Genomic DNA, 15884 nt, shown 5'->3' with positions numbered 1-15884 from the left:
ACCTCATTAATAGTGAAATTGATGATAATAGTGGCACCCACATTGTTACAAGATAAAATTGATGTAAATTAATAAATAAATGAATTCAATACTATCCAAAAAAACACATGTCAGAATAAGTATCCATTCATAAAACATGTCATGTTATACACAATAAAATACACAAATCTTTAATATAAAATATACTAAATGCCATAAAACATATTTTTAAACCCTTATTCTCAAATTATTGTTTGCCTAAAAATTATATATTCATAAAAATCGCAATGACCAAAACGCATCCAAACACTATTAAAAGTAATATATATATATATATATGTATTTTTAAATGTTAAAAAGGTATATCAAAAATGGGGACGAGTTATAAACGGCACAAAAAAGTGTAAAGTCTATAAATATTACATCTAAATAAGGAAATAGCAGTAAGAATGAAAACGGAGATAGAGCTGGAGATAAAAAACAAAAACAAAAACAAAATCTCTCTGCCGCCGGCACAATGGAGGTCCCGGCGGCCATCTTTTAAATTCACCTCATGGTCAGTGTGTTTTTTCCCTTTACCTGTATACTGTATGGAAATAAAATCCAAACCTTTTTGAAACGGTATCACGCTATTGGTCTCCTTTGTTTGTGGCCCTTGGTGAGTCACTTATCACCTATAGAGCCACCTAAAGGAGAGACCGTGGATTGTCAGCAATACAACAGGGGAAGGAATATCTGGCCTGACCTGACCTTTAAGAAATAATCGGTGGATTTGGAAAAGAGTTCATCTTTAAATGCGCAGTTAAACTGTGCATCTGGTGAGTGCACAGCTTTACCTTTTCACTATCACCGCGTGGAAGAAGCACCTTTTGAAGGAGAGGGATTGTCACTAAGACTGTTTTGCACTGCATGTCACTCTGTTTGTGACAGAATATTTGTGTTTTTTTATTAGTCACCTAATCATCACATATACCTTGGATGTTTCAGCATAATTACAGTTGTGATATAGCGCCGCATCTTTTATATTCATTGTAATATTGACCACTGGTCAAACACTACACAAAATTATAGTGTCCACGTATGCAAGCCCTATGAGATGCACTTTTAGCTGTATCGAGAAATGATCACCTGCCCCTTTAGTTACACCTATCTGTGCAACATCTTAAAGAAATCCCATCTAGACAGGAGAATAGGAGCTGCTGTTACTGGTTTTTATCTGAAATCCTCTCAATTCAACATTTTCTAAATCACAGCTTCTATAGAAGTATGTGGATAAAAAGTAGGTAGTAGTGATTTCATGCTAACTTCACTTAATTGTTCTGGGTTAGAGCCGTTAAAATACCAAAGCCAGAGAGGGCCAGATAGCTTGCATTTTTTGATGTAGGTTGTCTTTTAATGAAGAAATAGAGTAGATTTTGCATTGATAAACTTCAGATGAGAAAATAATTGACTACGGGTGTTATCGATAGATGTGAATATTATGATGACAATTATCTATATTTATTAAAGAATTCAAGAACCCTGAGGCATAGTTCAATCAATATAACTTTAACAGCATGCCAAATGATCAGTATTAGATTATACTTTCCTCTTTATGATCTAGCTTAGAATCAATGGTATGAGGAAACAATTAATCACCTTCACAATTTTGTATGTAAAATTTAAGTTGAACTCGAGGCATATATAAATGGCACAAATTATTTTAGCTATAAATTCATTCACTAAATGTATCTTTTTTTAAGGCAAGCAGCGTCAGTACTTCAGTTTACCTGTTATCAGCCCCTTGCATTCCACTCCACAGTAGAGATTAGACTGGAAGAGGTAGAATCAGCACAAGTAGCCAATCATCTGAGCTGAATTACTAATGTGCTAATGAGGGACATGCAGATAGCAGAGTAACGGAAAGCTTAGCTAATGAATGTGCTGATTCACCTTTCAGTGTCCAGTCATAGGTGGAGGGAAAATATTTCTAAGTGTTACTTAACTGAAGCAGAGAAAGCAGGTCTCTTCTCAAAGGCAAAATCACATTTACATACTATGCAGTTGGGGGTGTTGTGTGGGCACACCATAGCTACTGTATTTTCCTGAATGCCACCCTCAGATTGGGAAGAGTCAATTCTTGAATAGAATCTGAGGCAAGTAAAAGTCAAACAAGATGGGGATGATATTTTACAGAATAAAATATAATTCAACTGCATTACATGCCATTTTCTAGATGACTACAGTTCAAATTTAAGAAACAAAACCTCAGTTTAATATATCTGCAAATAAAAACTCTTAGGCCTAATTCACATGGCCACAGAGGGCCATACAATGTCAAGAAGGAGCATATTTCTGCACCCTGGAGTTAAAGGTGTTTACGTCCTGCTGCAGCCAGCAGCCTGTACAAATCAATGATGAGCTGACAGATGTCATGGCTTTATACATATAACTGCACATCCAAGCATTTACATGTGTACAGGAACAGGTGAGCAGCCCTAGACAGAGTTTGGCACCATAGCCGCTCATCCATCATTGTATACATGTAAACACTTGGATATATATTACAGGCATACAGCTACAACATCTGTTAGGCTATTATTGATTCGTACAGACTGCTGGCCATGGCTATAAGCAAACACCTGTGATTCACAGAAATAGGGACACAGAAATACACTCCCTTTTGATGGTGTATGGCCCTTTGCAGTCATGTCAATGAGACCTTAGATAGTTTTGCCACCCTTCCTGGAAAGATGGAAAATGCCTCTTTCACCAAACCACAAGAGGTGACCTTGTATAATAAAAGAGCCTCAATACTGATCAAGACGCCAAAAATGCTTTTCACTATGGCGCCACGAATGTTTTCATACATAGTAATGACATCCTCCTCTACACCACTTTTCTCTTCACTTCAACTGAGCAGTTTCTACTTGTCTATGAGTTGATTTAGTTGACCTTCTCTTTATGTTCTCCAGTTTCAGATGATTGCATTATGTTTGTTGAGTAATGTAAAAAACACTACTGCAGTAATAAGACCTGTTATACAGACCCATTTAATTCCTGTCTTTGGTGTATGTCATTTCAAAGACAATGTACAGCTCAAACTTCTATTTGCTGCGCATTGTTGCACTGTTTTATATTTTATCTCCAACACAGCTTCATTTTACAGTATTACATTCTGTCATCACTATGGGATATAAAGCTGGCCATACATAGGAAGAATTTAATTGGTCTGTTGTTTTAAGATGTAATGTGTGAAAAGACACATAATGTGCAGCACAGTGGCTAAATGGTTAGCACTTTTGCCTGGCAGTACTAGGGTCGTTGGTTTGAATCCCAACCACAGCACCACCTGCATGGAGTTTGCATGTTCTCCCTGTGCCTGTGTGGGTTTCCTCTGGGTACACCGGTTTCCTTCCACACTCCAAAGACATGCTGGTAGGTTAATGGGATCCTGTCTAAATTGGCTCTCATATGTGTATGTATGAATGTAAGGTAGGGACTTTAGATTGTACACCACTTAAGGGTTAGGGACTGATGTGAATGTACAATATATATGTAAAGCGCTGCGTAAATTGACGGTGCTGTACAAGTACATGTAATAATAATAAATAATGTGCGACCTTTCAGGGGTACTTCCTGTATAGGAGGAACAGGGTAGGTAGAGGAGGGGGAGAGGTGTGCTACTTTCACAGAGATGGCTGGAAGACAGGGCAATGTTATAATCATGGGGTACTTCAACTATCCTGACACTGATTGGGCAGATGGAGCTCACTCAACAAAGGGTCATCATTTGTTGGATGTAATGCAGGACAATTTCATGAGTGAAATGGTGAAAGGCCCAAATAGAGATAATGCTCTGCTGGACCTGGACTAGCTGATTGCAGATATGGAAGTAAGGGATAACCTAAGTAACAGTGATCACATAATAATTACATTTGCCATAAACTATAAAAAAAAAGAAACATGGTAACAAAATTAAAAAGGGCCAAAATATATACCTAAGAACCACAGATCGGTCTGCCTAATATCAATATAATGTAAACTACTGAAAGGCATGATAAGGGATCATATCCAAACTTTTGCTGATGTAAATAATATCATTAGTAGTAACCGACATGGATTTATGAAAAACCATTCTTGACAGACCAACCTTTTAATATTTCATGAGGAAGAGCTGTAATTTGGATAGAGGAAGGCCTACGGAGGAAGTATGTCTAGATTTCACCAAGGCATTTGATACAGTACCTTATGAAAGATTAATTTACAAATGAAGGTCTTTTGGCATTGATGAAATTCTATGTACCAGGGTGGAAAACTGTTTGCAGGAGTACATACAGAGGGTGGCAATTAATGGCATATTTTCTGAATGGTCAAGATCTGTGAGCGGAGTGCCCCAGGGTGGTCCTGGGACCAATTCTGTTTAACTTGTTCATAAACAATATAGAGGTTAGAAGAAATAGTTCAATCTCAGTGTTTGTTGATGATACAAAGCTAAGCAAGGCTATAACTTCACAACAGGATACAGCAACTTTACAATAGTTAAAATAGAAGGGTGGGTAGCTTTAAGGCAGATAAGGTTTCATATTGAAAAATGTAAAGTAATACAATTGGGAGCATAGGGGAGAATGTCTGGAAGATCTGATGGTGGAAAAGGATCTTAGGGTCTTACTATATTACAGACTCAGCAATAGCATGCAATGCCAAACTCCATAAAGCAAGGCTAGTAGACTATTAGCATGCATTAAAAGAGTATTTACTCAAGATATAGAACTATAATTCTACCAATTTAAAAACTGTGATTTGGCCACAGCTTGAATATACAGTTTAATTTGGTCAATGATCCTCAGGAAGGATGTTCTTGAACTGGAGAGAATCCAGAGAGGGGCAACAAAGCTAATAAGGGGGCTGGAGGAGTTATGAGGAGCAACGACAAACATTAAACTTATTCTTCCTGGAGAAGAGATGACAATGATATGATGGCAATATACAAATATTTAAAGATAGACCTCTTCTCTCGCACAGATGTCCTGATCTTTAGTGTACTCACAATGAAGGGAATTAAGTCTGGACCACTATTTAAAAAAATACATTTGAATAATTTGCTGTTATGCAGTTTGACTTTTCCTAGCAATACAAAAACAGAAGCTACATATGGGCCTACATTTGCAGTGTTTTTTGTTGGTTTTAAAAGGCACATTTGGCTTTAACCACTTGATCATGCAACACGGTACATAAATAAAATTTATATCTTTTTTTCACACAAATAGAGCTTTATTTTGATGGTATTTGATAAACACTGGGCTTTTTATTTTTTTGCGCTATAAAATGAAAAAAGCCAGAAAATTAAACAAAAAAAACTGTATTTTTTACTTTTTGCTATAAAACCTACCCCATAAAAATAAATATAAAAAGATTTAGTTATACATTTTGGCCAAAATGTATTCTGCTATGTCCCAATAAGTGTATATTAATTGGTTTACGTGAAAGGTATAGCATCTACAAATTGCGGCATATATACTAGAATTTTTTTTTTATACTAATAATGGCGCCGATCAAGAACTTATAGTGGGACTGCGTGACTGCGGCAGGCATTCTGACACTGACTGACACTGGGTGGGAACTGACTAACTGCCAATGACATCTCCAGTGACACTAATACAGTGATCAGTGCTAATAAAAAGCCATGACAATGTTCTAATGGCACTGGGCAGGAAGGGGTTAACATCTGGGGCAATCAAAGGATTAACTGTGTGCTGTTCTGTGCTTAACTATGTGCTGTTTTACTAGGGGACGTGCTGCTTTCTACCTTTCTGCTTTGCACACATGCACGCCCCTACCTTGAAATGCAGAATCACGTATATTTACTGTACATGATTTTGCACAGAGCGGCCGCCCTGCAGCAGTAAAACTGCTATAGGGTGGCTGGGAAGTGGTTAAATGGTGGTAGAGGCTAAATAAACTCCATTCCACTATATATTCTTTAGAAAAATATTTTTTTCTAGATATTCCTCAAGTGCAGGTAGTAGTGTCAGTGATGAAATAGCGATCAAAGGTTTTAGAATAAAAAAAACTTAAAGATATTTTATGCAGCAATTAGTCTGACATGGCTTTGTTGGTAAAAAAAAAAAACATGTCATGCCACACAGTACCAGGTTCTCACAGCTAGGAGCATTCTCCTAGTAGTGCTTCAGTCAAATTTAATTTTAAGTTTGATGAAGTTTCAGCAAAGGCACAATCACAGTTTTTGTATCTTAATCAAGTTTGGTAAAACCACCCACTAGAACCAGAGTTAGGGGATAAAGCTTTATGACTTTTCAGGGATATTTTACCAGAACACAACATACAAATGGAATAAACCTTACAACAGAACCAAAATTATGGACATCTTTCAGTTGCTCAGTTGTTTTCTAGCATCCAGCCTAATTTTATGGCTGATTATGTGGCATAAAAATACAGTAGGTTTGTTTTTTAACAAGTAGCATTTAATGGATTAAAAAAAAATACAAAGAGAAGTTAAAATACAAATCAACAATTTTTTCCTGGCACAACATTAGGTAATCAGGTGAAAGTCTTCCTTTCATGCATTTATAGCCAAAAAAACTCTTTCAGCCAGATATGGAAAAGATCGAAGCAATATTCACAAAAACAAATCTCTCCTGATCTTTTATTTAAATATATTTTCTTCTCGTTACAGAGGTAGAACACTAGTGGAACAGCTGATGAAGGAAAAAGTCTCATTAGGATGAGCTCTTCAATGATCGAATGGCCATATTACATTTACCAAATCAACTCCATGATGTTTTCATCGGTAACTGAAGTTTTTTTTTTTTTTTTTAATCGGTAATTAAGAAAGTCAACTTTACCAACACAATGATAATGCAGATGAACAACAGTTCTTGTTCTGAATTAGACAGTTTTGAACTAATTACATTAAACTAATAGTTACGGCTTATGTTGTTGTACATTTCAAGAACAAAAAGTGTTTGGCATTGAAAAATTAAATTTGACTAACTGGAATTAGTTGGCTAGCAGATCTAGTTCTTCTGATTTGGCCATACATTTTCTTTGCCTTGCTTTGCTTTATTTGGAAAGCAACTTCAGTTGTACCTACACAATAGTGTCTCAAGCGATGACTGAAGCCTACTTCAAGTTCCGTGGAAACCGAACTATCTATGTACAGCAGTTTCCAACAGTGGCCACTGAAGCAACAGCCACAACCACAGATAAATATTCTAACCTTTACATGTATGTTGGTTTGTTCTTAGGTCTCCTTGCTGTGCTCCTGGTTCTGTTATTTACTATGCTGTTGCGTATCAAGCATGTTATCTCTCCTATTACCACCACTACAGAAAGCTCAGAGATGCCACAGTTCACAGATGTAGAGATGCAAGGAAGGTCTCCAAGTGCCTGATGGATTTTACTAACCTGGATACCTTGCAGACGTTTGTGGATTACAATGTGCAACTGCAACAGTTTAAAGCATGCTGATGAACCTTTAGGTGACTTACAGGTCAACAGGAGCAATATAGTCTTCTCAAGAATTTCCTTGTTGAGTAGAAATACCACATTATGTTCAACTTCTAAATTTTTTTTTTCTAAAAATCTTACTTTAAGATGACAATGTATATTTTGGTTACTTTTTTATGTATTAAAACTTTGGATACAGCACAAACATACCAGACAATTAATGCAATGAACTATTCCTTGTCACTACTATCTGTCATTGGGTAATGAAAGCTGTGACTGAATTTTGAGCCTATAATGACTTAGAAATATTCACTGTTTATATAAACTATGATTTTTTTATTTGGTTTAGGTATGTTTAGGACATTAATCGGCTTCTTTAAAAATGATGCAAAGAGCAGGGGTGTTCAGTATCCTATGGTTGCAAACAAAATTAATTGCAATGCTAATTAAAGAACAATAAAAATAAGATTGATTGCTGTGGTTTTCTGCACTTTGCACATTGCTCTTTGCCATAATATATAAATCACATATTATAAATAAATACTGAATGTAAGGTTGCTACAACTGACTTTCAGCAAATATACTGCATAATGTGTCGGTTTTATATTTTTTTTTATCTTACATCCATGCACACAACTTTAACAATTACACATGGTGTTGCTCTTAATCATGAGACTAAAGCGAACATCATAGCTATTGAAAGATATGTCCTCCAAAATATATATTTGCATATGTTTTTGCAGGTTTAATCTGGCACTGGTTTTCATGTGGGGAGATTTCATTACATGTGTTTTCAGGACTGTTCACCTATGTGATGTTTCCTACTGGAGTTTCACTCACTTTATGTTACATTATAAAAATGAGAACACAAATGAGACTCCATGATGGGACTGGCATAGCCAAACTTATTGGTGGACTTAACTTTTAATATTTTGGCATAGTTTTTTAAACTGTAGTTCAAGACATACAGGTATCCTTTTGGTGGCTGGAATAGTATACAGTTTGTCTGTTCATGACTTATTTTTTTTGCAAGAGGATGAATATTGGTTCATGGCACAAAATGTTCCTTTTTGTAAGGAAAACAGGCACTGTTGAAAAATATTGCTATTTATCTAGGAATAACATGAACAGCTCACATTAAAATTAGGAATATTGCTTGTTGACAAACAATACACGTTACGGTTAAATCAAATGTGCCTTGCATCATGGGTGCAAGACACAATAAGAAAATAATAAATGATGACACAAATAAGACAAAAGCAACATTACACATTTTTTAACTTCTGTTGGGAAGCCAACTAGTGTCTGGAGCCTATTTTAGAATGCATCCCACTGGTCCTATCTACTCTACTTTATTGAGTCAGGATGCTGTTTTATTATAAACAGCCTATTATAGCTTTTTTCTATTGAATTATTTTTTTATCCAAAGTAATGTTTACATAATAAACAAATATGGAGCAGGGCTTCTGTATTACTGATATATACCTGTGATACCTGTGATAAAGAGTGTTAGGAGAAATGCGGAAAGATCGCTTTGGTTATATAATACTATATGGTTGATTTGCTCAAACTGTAAATTGCAAAATCTGGTGCAGCTCTGCATAGAAACCCATCAGTTTCCAGTTTTTCCTTCAAAGCTTAACTGAACAAGCTGAAGTTAGAAGCTGATTGGCTACCATGCACAGCTGCACCAGATTTTGTACTTTCTAGTTTTAGTAAGTCAACCCCTATGAGTTCTGTAACTCCACTGGCACAGATGTTTTGTAGATAAAGATTTGCTTGTAATTAAAGTGGAGTTCCAGCCATTTTCGTGTTTATTAAAAGTCAGCAGCTACAAAAACTGTAGCTGCTGACTTTTAATAAACACACACTTACCTGTCCTGGGGTCCAGCGATGTACTCACCAGCGCAGTCCCTTCTGTCCTCCATGGTGCTGGCATCTCCACTGTGGGCACCAGGCTGTGACAGCTTGCGGCTTCACAGCCTGGTGCCCACTGTGCATGCTCTCATCACACTGTGCCTCCTGATTGGTCCGGCAGTCTCCTGGGACCTGTGAAAGTTTCCAGGAGACTGCGGAGCAAGGAAAGGCTGAACTTCCAGATCACTTCGCTACGGCAAACTGAGCAAGAAGTGGGAGCGGGTACCTGCCAAAACCAGGTACCCGCTCCCCCCCAAAAGGTGCCAAATATGGCAGTGGAGGGGGGAGGAGGCAAATAAGCAGAGATTCCACTTTTGAGTGGAACTCCGCTTTAAAGATTTGGTTGCTTTGTTAAAGTTGGAACTCCTGAGAGTCCTAAGTTGCAGGTATACAATTAGTAGCAATAAGTGACTGAAAAGTTAATTTTCTGCCTTCTCCTTGTAGACATGGCGTTATGAGTCTTTTGAAGGGAAACTCGAATGAAGATTTTTTTGTCATATACATTTTATTGTATAGCAGTGTTGTGCAATTCCACCTTATAAGAAATAAACATAAGTTTATTCTGTATGACGTGTGCCAATTGATATTTCTTTTTATGCTAATTATGCATAGTAATAAGGCATCTGCGTTTGGTTTTGCCTTCCCTATGCGAGAAATAGAATTTTTGTCATGCCCATTATACTAGGTTTCTGTGATACACAGGGGATGACTTACTAAAGGCCCAGAGGTTGTGCATTTAGTAAATGAAAGTATATAAGGTGAACCTGTGTTATTGCACATGATTGGCTGATTGACAACAGTGACTTCACAAATTGAGCATGCACTTTGCTAAGTGAACAATCTCTCTTTCCATAGTAAATCAACCTATTTGTCTTTACGAATACAGTTTAACTCACTGTGGTCCAGGTTCTGCTTGTTTTCTTGCTCTGTGCCTGCTGACCTTGCTGGGGAGATTTCCCCTCCATTCCTGTGAAGGCAACACTCAAGGCATAGTTGTTAGCTAAACATCTTGTAACCCTTCCTCTGCTTTCTTCATACATTACCATGGATCAGTCACCTGGAAGCCATGACACTGTCACAGCCCTAATAGATTTGATGCTGATTTTCAAAAAGAAAATGAAAAGTCGGTGAAAAAGTATTTTAGCAATTGAAACCATACTGTTACTTTACATATTTTATTTTGCATTTTTTCACTGTGTAACAATAAAATACATGCAAAGATAAGGGAATAAGGTGAAGACCAGAGAACATATTTGTGTTTTGTTTACTTTTTGATGTTTTTTGAAGCTTGAATTGTTCACAGAAAAGAAAAGTCTTGACAAAAAAAAAAAGATATAAAAAGTTTCTTTTTTTTACTGTTTAATTTTCCCTTCCATAAAAAAAACATGGATACAACTATAAACTGCACAAAAACATCTATAGAATAGAGTACCTCAACTATCTAAAACTGATCCCATCAAAGCATGAAAAAATTATAAAACTTAAAAAAATGTTCCCATCTCACCCCAGTCTTTAAAGATTGTATATTTCTAATTGTAAATGATACCTAGATACAACCTTTCCTTGAAGGGAAAAGAACATATCTTTATAGTGTATAATTTATAGTGCTGTGTTACACTTAATGCTTAAAGCATATCTAAACCCAAGACAAAATTTTATATACTGCCTCTTATCAGTTCTCAGATGAGAGGCCTGCCAAAGTTTTCCTTTTCAGGTTATTTCCTTTTATTTTCAGCAGGTACTCCTGCCAATTACACACTTCCTATGCCCAGGTGTCTATGCTTACGTTTAACTGTAGCCATGGTCTTCATATATTATCCAATTTTTTTATTTCTACTGATACACACCTGTTTGCTCCTGATTTTCATACTGTTTTGTTTGTTGGCCACAGTAACTGATTGATGCCAAAGTGTTCAATAGGCCATGCTAGATACTTTTTAACTGATGCACCATGATATGCTTTTCGGAATCTGTAATTAAGTGACATTGTGAATGTATATAGAATAGGTTCTTCACTGAAAGCTGCAAATATGCACAGTAGAAAGAAGCATGGCAAGCATTGCTATTGCCACCACGACTTGCTTATGTAGTGCTTTCAAATATTGTTTAATAAAGTGCGTCTAAACTCACAAACAAAAATATAATCTATTGCAGGTTACATGGGTCCTTAGGTTTTTTTTTTTTTAGGCTTTTTTCAACTGTTGATCCTGCTAGTAACAAATTTCCTGTCCTAGAGTGCCAACACCCACTAAGTTTAGCGTATTTATGGAGCAGCAGCACTGTCTCCTTTGCTCTTCTAATTAAGACTAATGAAACCGCCTCATCTCCAGAACACAGGGGCATGTGTTCTGAAGTCCACTGTAGTGAACTGGGCAGGACTGACCCTTAGGCTGGCCATACACTATACAATTTTCTGTTCAATTTCTACCCAATTTCCTTTAGATTTACCTTCAAATATGTAGTGCAAGGGCCTGCCTAATTGGATACAATTGAAAGTGTTGTTCAGGTTTGATCTCATATTATATGAATTTTTGGTAAATCTAAAGCAATTTTCTAAAGAAAATTGTATAATGTATTGCCAGTCTTAGGCTGGCTATACATTATACTGTTTTCTTGAGATTTTTGCTTTAGATTTACCAAAGTCCATAGGAGGACAAACCTAACAACACTTTCAATTGTATCCAATTAGGCAGGCTCTTGCACTACATAGTTGAAGGTAAATGTAAAGGAAATTGGGCAGATATTGGACAGAAAATTGTATAGTGTATGGCCAGCCTAACTCTGTCTGAGACTTCAGTGCAGCGTAGGCAGAGTACGCAGGTAGTTGAAAGACCACTGGTTTTCTGTCTGCTACCACGGTGGAAGGACTTGTAGTAATCAATGAAACATCTTGTAGTCCATTCCTGCAACTCCGTAACATAAAGGCTGCAAATTGAGTCTGTAGGAGCCTGTGCACTGCACACACAATCCACTGATCACAGTTGCAATGGATTGCAGGCTTATATACAAAAGGATAAAAACATGTGCATTTGTTCCTGCAAATATGGATGCATTTATTATTATTGTGGTTTTTTTTTTTGCAAAAGCTGGACTTAAGTAGACCATAGATGGATGCATCTTTGGCTGGCTCAGCAGAAACTGGCCAACATTTGAATCATTTATGGGCAGGCTGGTTGTACTGAAGTTGATCGATCAACTTCAGTACAACCAGCCTGTCAGATTTTTTGCTTGTGATCACTATCGGTAGTTATATCCCCCAACAGTGATCAATGTGTCCTGCAGGCAGGGAATGCTCCCCGTCGGTAGAATACAATAGAGCTGCAGGAGGGATTCCCCCCATCAACACTTACTGTGTAGATGAGGAATTGAGCAATTTTCTTTCCTTCCATCTGTGGTGGAAGGAAAGAAAAGTGCATAATCTATGGCTTGCTTTAGCCTTTAAACAATACCATGCATTGGACTTACCTATCAGGGATAGGTGTGTGTGCTGTTAACTACTTATTTTCTTCTCCTGTTACATCGAGGCTGACCTTACTCCTGTCTGAGGTTAGAAATAATAAATAACACTCTGTTCAGGCTGCTGGTGGATTGTAAAACTGTCAAATAAAAAACTAATTTAGCTTTCTTTTGTATAATCCCAGCAACACTTTTTTAATGTGAAGTTTTTTTTCAGTGTTGTCAACAATGAGCGCAGGCAGGAGATAGGATGACCTTACACCCTAAAGTACAAGTAAAAATACAAAATCAAGTATTTCCTGAGAGCTGAGACTACAATATTAAAACTACTGAAGCGTACCGATTCAGAAAACTACAAAAGCCAAGTGGTTACTTGTTCTCTTTAAACAGCGGTTTTGACAACCCTCTATACAGTTTCAGTATGTTGAAAAAAATGAACTGATTTTGAAATATGCCTGACTTTTAACATATTTGGTCTCCAACCTTTTTTTTTTTCTAAGGTAACAGTTTTAAATAAGCATTTACAGTACAACTTACATAGTAAATGTATAAAAGCAGTATGAGAGTGGAGAGATTTAAATTGAGAGTCAGCCCCTATAAGTAGGACAAGCAACGAGTAGGCAAGTACGTGTCACTTTTCCTACTGATAAAAATAAGATTTTAGGTTACACAACAGAAAAGCACATCTGACAGCAATATCTCCAAAAAGACTTCCTGCTGTCTGCAGAGGGGCATGTCACAGAGATCTCCATTGCTACTCGAGCCTTTCAGGATAACAGAAACAGACAGGCCCTCAATAAGATATTTAAATATAGCCTAGCCACAGGGCTCTGGGGAAATTCTTATAGTTAATTGTCCAGAGTTTGTTGCTGTGCCTGCACAAAAATAAGGATTTTGGAATGAACCTAATGCATGTACATTAGAGTAAAACACAAACAAGGATTTTTTTCAGAGTTTCATGTTTTAGACAACTACTTAGGCTAGAATGCTATTCATTTATAGTGTTTTGTGTTCAGCAATAAGGTAACAATCAATATACTGTGTGAAAAACATGCATATCACACCACCCATGTCTCAGATACCCTCTATATATTCTGATTAGTGCTCCATTTGTGAGATTGGGGTGCCCATACCTTGCCACTAGTGACAGATATCAGGGTGCCTATACCTTGCATAGTTACAGATATGACAGCATTGAGCAGTTGTGCTGTGCTGTGTTCTGCTGTGCTGTGCTTGCTCTAGACTGAATCCAGTCTGCTGTGTTATCTGCTCCAGCATTGGGTGGAAGGGGCATAAATGACGGAGTCTGCCAAGGTATTCAGTGACTCAGAATACTTGTGGACTGTCACTTTCTCCCTTTGCACTGCATTACAGACACCTGATGAAGGTTGAGTAGAATGGGACACAATTAGGTTTCCCACCCAGTCCAATGATAGGAAAAACAAGTCCTGGTAGCCAATATACATCAGCCAGCTGTCAGTAATGTGTCTGCTAATCTTTGCCTACCCCTCTGCTGCTGTAGGTTTGCTGTGTGAAATGCCAGCTGGGGTACTGTGTATTAACTATCAGCCTTTACATTAAAGAGTAGGGAGTGGGCTCTCAGAAGCTAACCATTGCTTAGTAATAATAGGCGTCAAGATCTGGAGGCTAACAGAAATATGATATATTAGCCTCTGCCATATTATCTCAATAATAGCAAAATCTAAGCTGGAGTTTTCCAGTCATCCACAAAATACAAAAATGTTGACACAGAGGTTATAGCAAGTATGTGCTAAATTTGGTAAAAATGGTGATTTGTTATAGAATGCACACTGGAAGGTCCAAATATACACCATCTTGAAATGTGATTTTCTTTATGGTTAGCATCTATTTAAGCACTGTTGGCTCATCCCAGCACTGCCTGCCACCATGACATTTCTTTTTTTTAATAAATTCTTTATTTACACCAAAATGGGACAGGGTTAAACATTCATTCTTACAGATCACATTTCAGTAATATACAGTAGAGACAGTAGCAAATCTCAATATGTATAAACAATTGTTCATAGAACTATACAGAATAAGCATGTATGGTATCCAGAGAATTCCATACAACATGAATAAAAAAGACACCAAGACATTTCTGAAAAGTTCAGTGCCAGTGGTCAAAATATATGGGATGCAGATCACGCAAATGCACCTTTCTTCTTTGCCTTTTCAAGTCCAGTCACATATACTGTTGAAGCTATTTTCTTGATGTACCTATAGATAACGCAGCATGAATTACATCTTAAACTGCCTTTGCTGTGTTAAACAGCCTGTGTGTAGGCACCTTCAGATTTTCTCAGGCTCCAAGCATGTCCCAACAAATTTACATATGGAAGGAATGCATATTTCTTCCCCAGTTATGAAGTGTATGCACAGGCAAAAAAAAGATAGTAGGGTAGGACTAAAACCCCTGACAGTTTATTTTTTTACTCTCTTTGGGGAAACTTCCCTTCATTTTCAGTCAGAGAATAACAGGAAGCATGAGTAAATTTCTATAAAGTGAGGGGAACTCCCCATTCAGATATCTGTCACCAAAACAAGTGGCCCATTTGGAGAATTAACCTCACTTTATGTAATAACTCAAAACCTTTGCTTTTTACATGATTTTCTGTCCTTATGATAATGTTCACATACACACTGGGGTTGATTTACTAAACCCGGAGAGTGCAAATTCTGGTGCATTTCTGCATAGAAACCAATCAGCTTCCAGATTTTTGTTTTGTTTGTGTGTGTCAAAGCTTACTGGGACAAGCTGAAGTTAGAAGCTGATTGGCTACCATGCACAGCTGCACCAAATTATGCACTCTCCAGTTTTAGAAAATCAACCCAATAGTCATTAATTCCTTCAGTGTCATCCATTTGAGTGTTGTGTCTCACAACAAACCTATGTGTACATATAATGAAAACATAAAACAACTTTATAGAATGCTTCATTAGTGTCAGCAATCTGTCTGCTTTGAACCTAATAGCCTAGGTTTTTTTATTTTCCTTCTTCTCTTGTCTCTGTGTGTTTGCTAAAAGTGGCCAATCTCTGTACAATTTATATTTGAGTTGGC

The 15884-nt window shown here is 37.0% G+C and overlaps 1 protein-coding gene across 2 annotated transcripts in view; it reads left to right on the top strand.

Annotated features, from left to right (window-relative positions):
* The window catches only part of SERTM2 (serine rich and transmembrane domain containing 2), a 112582-nt gene that overhangs the window by 91377 nt on the left and 5321 nt on the right, over nt 1-15884 (top strand). The window contains exon 2 of one of the 2 annotated variants that reach the window (XR_016312848.1): nt 6656-6769. Coding sequence is in view for 1 of the 2 variants with exons in the window: in XM_089678259.1 (XP_089534385.1) it covers nt 7091-7372 (282 nt within the window). In the remaining variant the exon portion in view is untranslated. Of the gene's footprint in view, nt 1-6655; nt 9913-15884 lie in introns of those variants that run through there. The other variant, XM_089678259.1, reaches the window with a different exon arrangement.

The sequence above is a fragment of the Staurois parvus genome, unplaced genomic scaffold (genome assembly GCF_062004578.1).
Source record: "Staurois parvus isolate SC_StPar_1 unplaced genomic scaffold, SC_StPar_1.0 ptg000202l, whole genome shotgun sequence".
NCBI classification, from domain to species: domain Eukaryota; kingdom Metazoa; phylum Chordata; class Amphibia; order Anura; family Ranidae; genus Staurois; species Staurois parvus.
The sequence above is the reverse complement of the archived record's forward strand: the minus strand, read 5'-3'. Positions and strand labels throughout refer to the sequence as shown.